The following is a 638-nucleotide window of genomic DNA, read 5'->3' on the forward strand; positions in this document are numbered from 1 at the left end:
GGTAGATAGAAATATTCCCTGACCTAAAGTCATCTTGGCCGTACAGCAGTTGATCTCGACTACATGGAGGGCTCGACAAATGCTCGGTCGTAGGTTGATATTCATTCTCGCAACCTTCCTTTTCAGAACTCCGGGACGAGAGAAAACGCCGTGAACGTGAGCATCGCATTCTTCTGCTTGGGTGTGGTGAAGCTGGGAAATCGACATTTATCAAGCAAATGAGAATCCTCCACTCTCAAGGGTTCACAGAGGAAGAAAAGATTCAGATCAAAGATGATATCGCCTCCAACATTATCGAAGCCATTCAGACGCTAATCCAGAACGCCATCAATGACAGCTCAATCGAAGAGGATGTGAAATTGATCGAAAGTCTACCGCCCCGTCCCAAACCCGGACAAGTGCTCCGCTATGTGGATATCATTGATCGCTTGTGGAAGCACGAAGCCATTCAGAATGCCTACGAGCGTCGAAATGAATTCCAATTGGTGGAGTGTGCCAAGTATTTCTTGAGTCGTGTCGGACAAGTTCTTCAACCCGAGTATATGCCCTCCAATCAGGATATTGTGCAGACCCGAGTCAAGACCACAGGGATCATTGAGCATGATTTTCTTATTATGTCCAAAGGCGAAAAGCCCAGA

At 46.9% G+C, this 638-nt stretch overlaps 1 protein-coding gene across 1 annotated transcript in view; it reads left to right on the top strand.

Annotated features, from left to right (window-relative positions):
• Positions 1 to 126: 126 nt before the first annotated feature.
• The window catches only part of LOC131886867 (G protein alpha q subunit-like), a gene marked incomplete at its 5' end in the record, with an annotated part of 2,307 nt that continues 1,795 nt past the window's right edge, over positions 127 to 638 (top strand). Inside the window, 1 exon segment of the mRNA XM_059235301.1 lies at positions 127 to 624. Within this exon segment, the coding sequence (XP_059091284.1) occupies positions 127 to 624 (498 nt within the window).

The sequence above is a fragment of the Tigriopus californicus genome, chromosome 9, assembly GCF_007210705.1.
Source record: "Tigriopus californicus strain San Diego chromosome 9, Tcal_SD_v2.1, whole genome shotgun sequence".
Classification (NCBI taxonomy): domain Eukaryota; kingdom Metazoa; phylum Arthropoda; class Copepoda; order Harpacticoida; family Harpacticidae; genus Tigriopus; species Tigriopus californicus.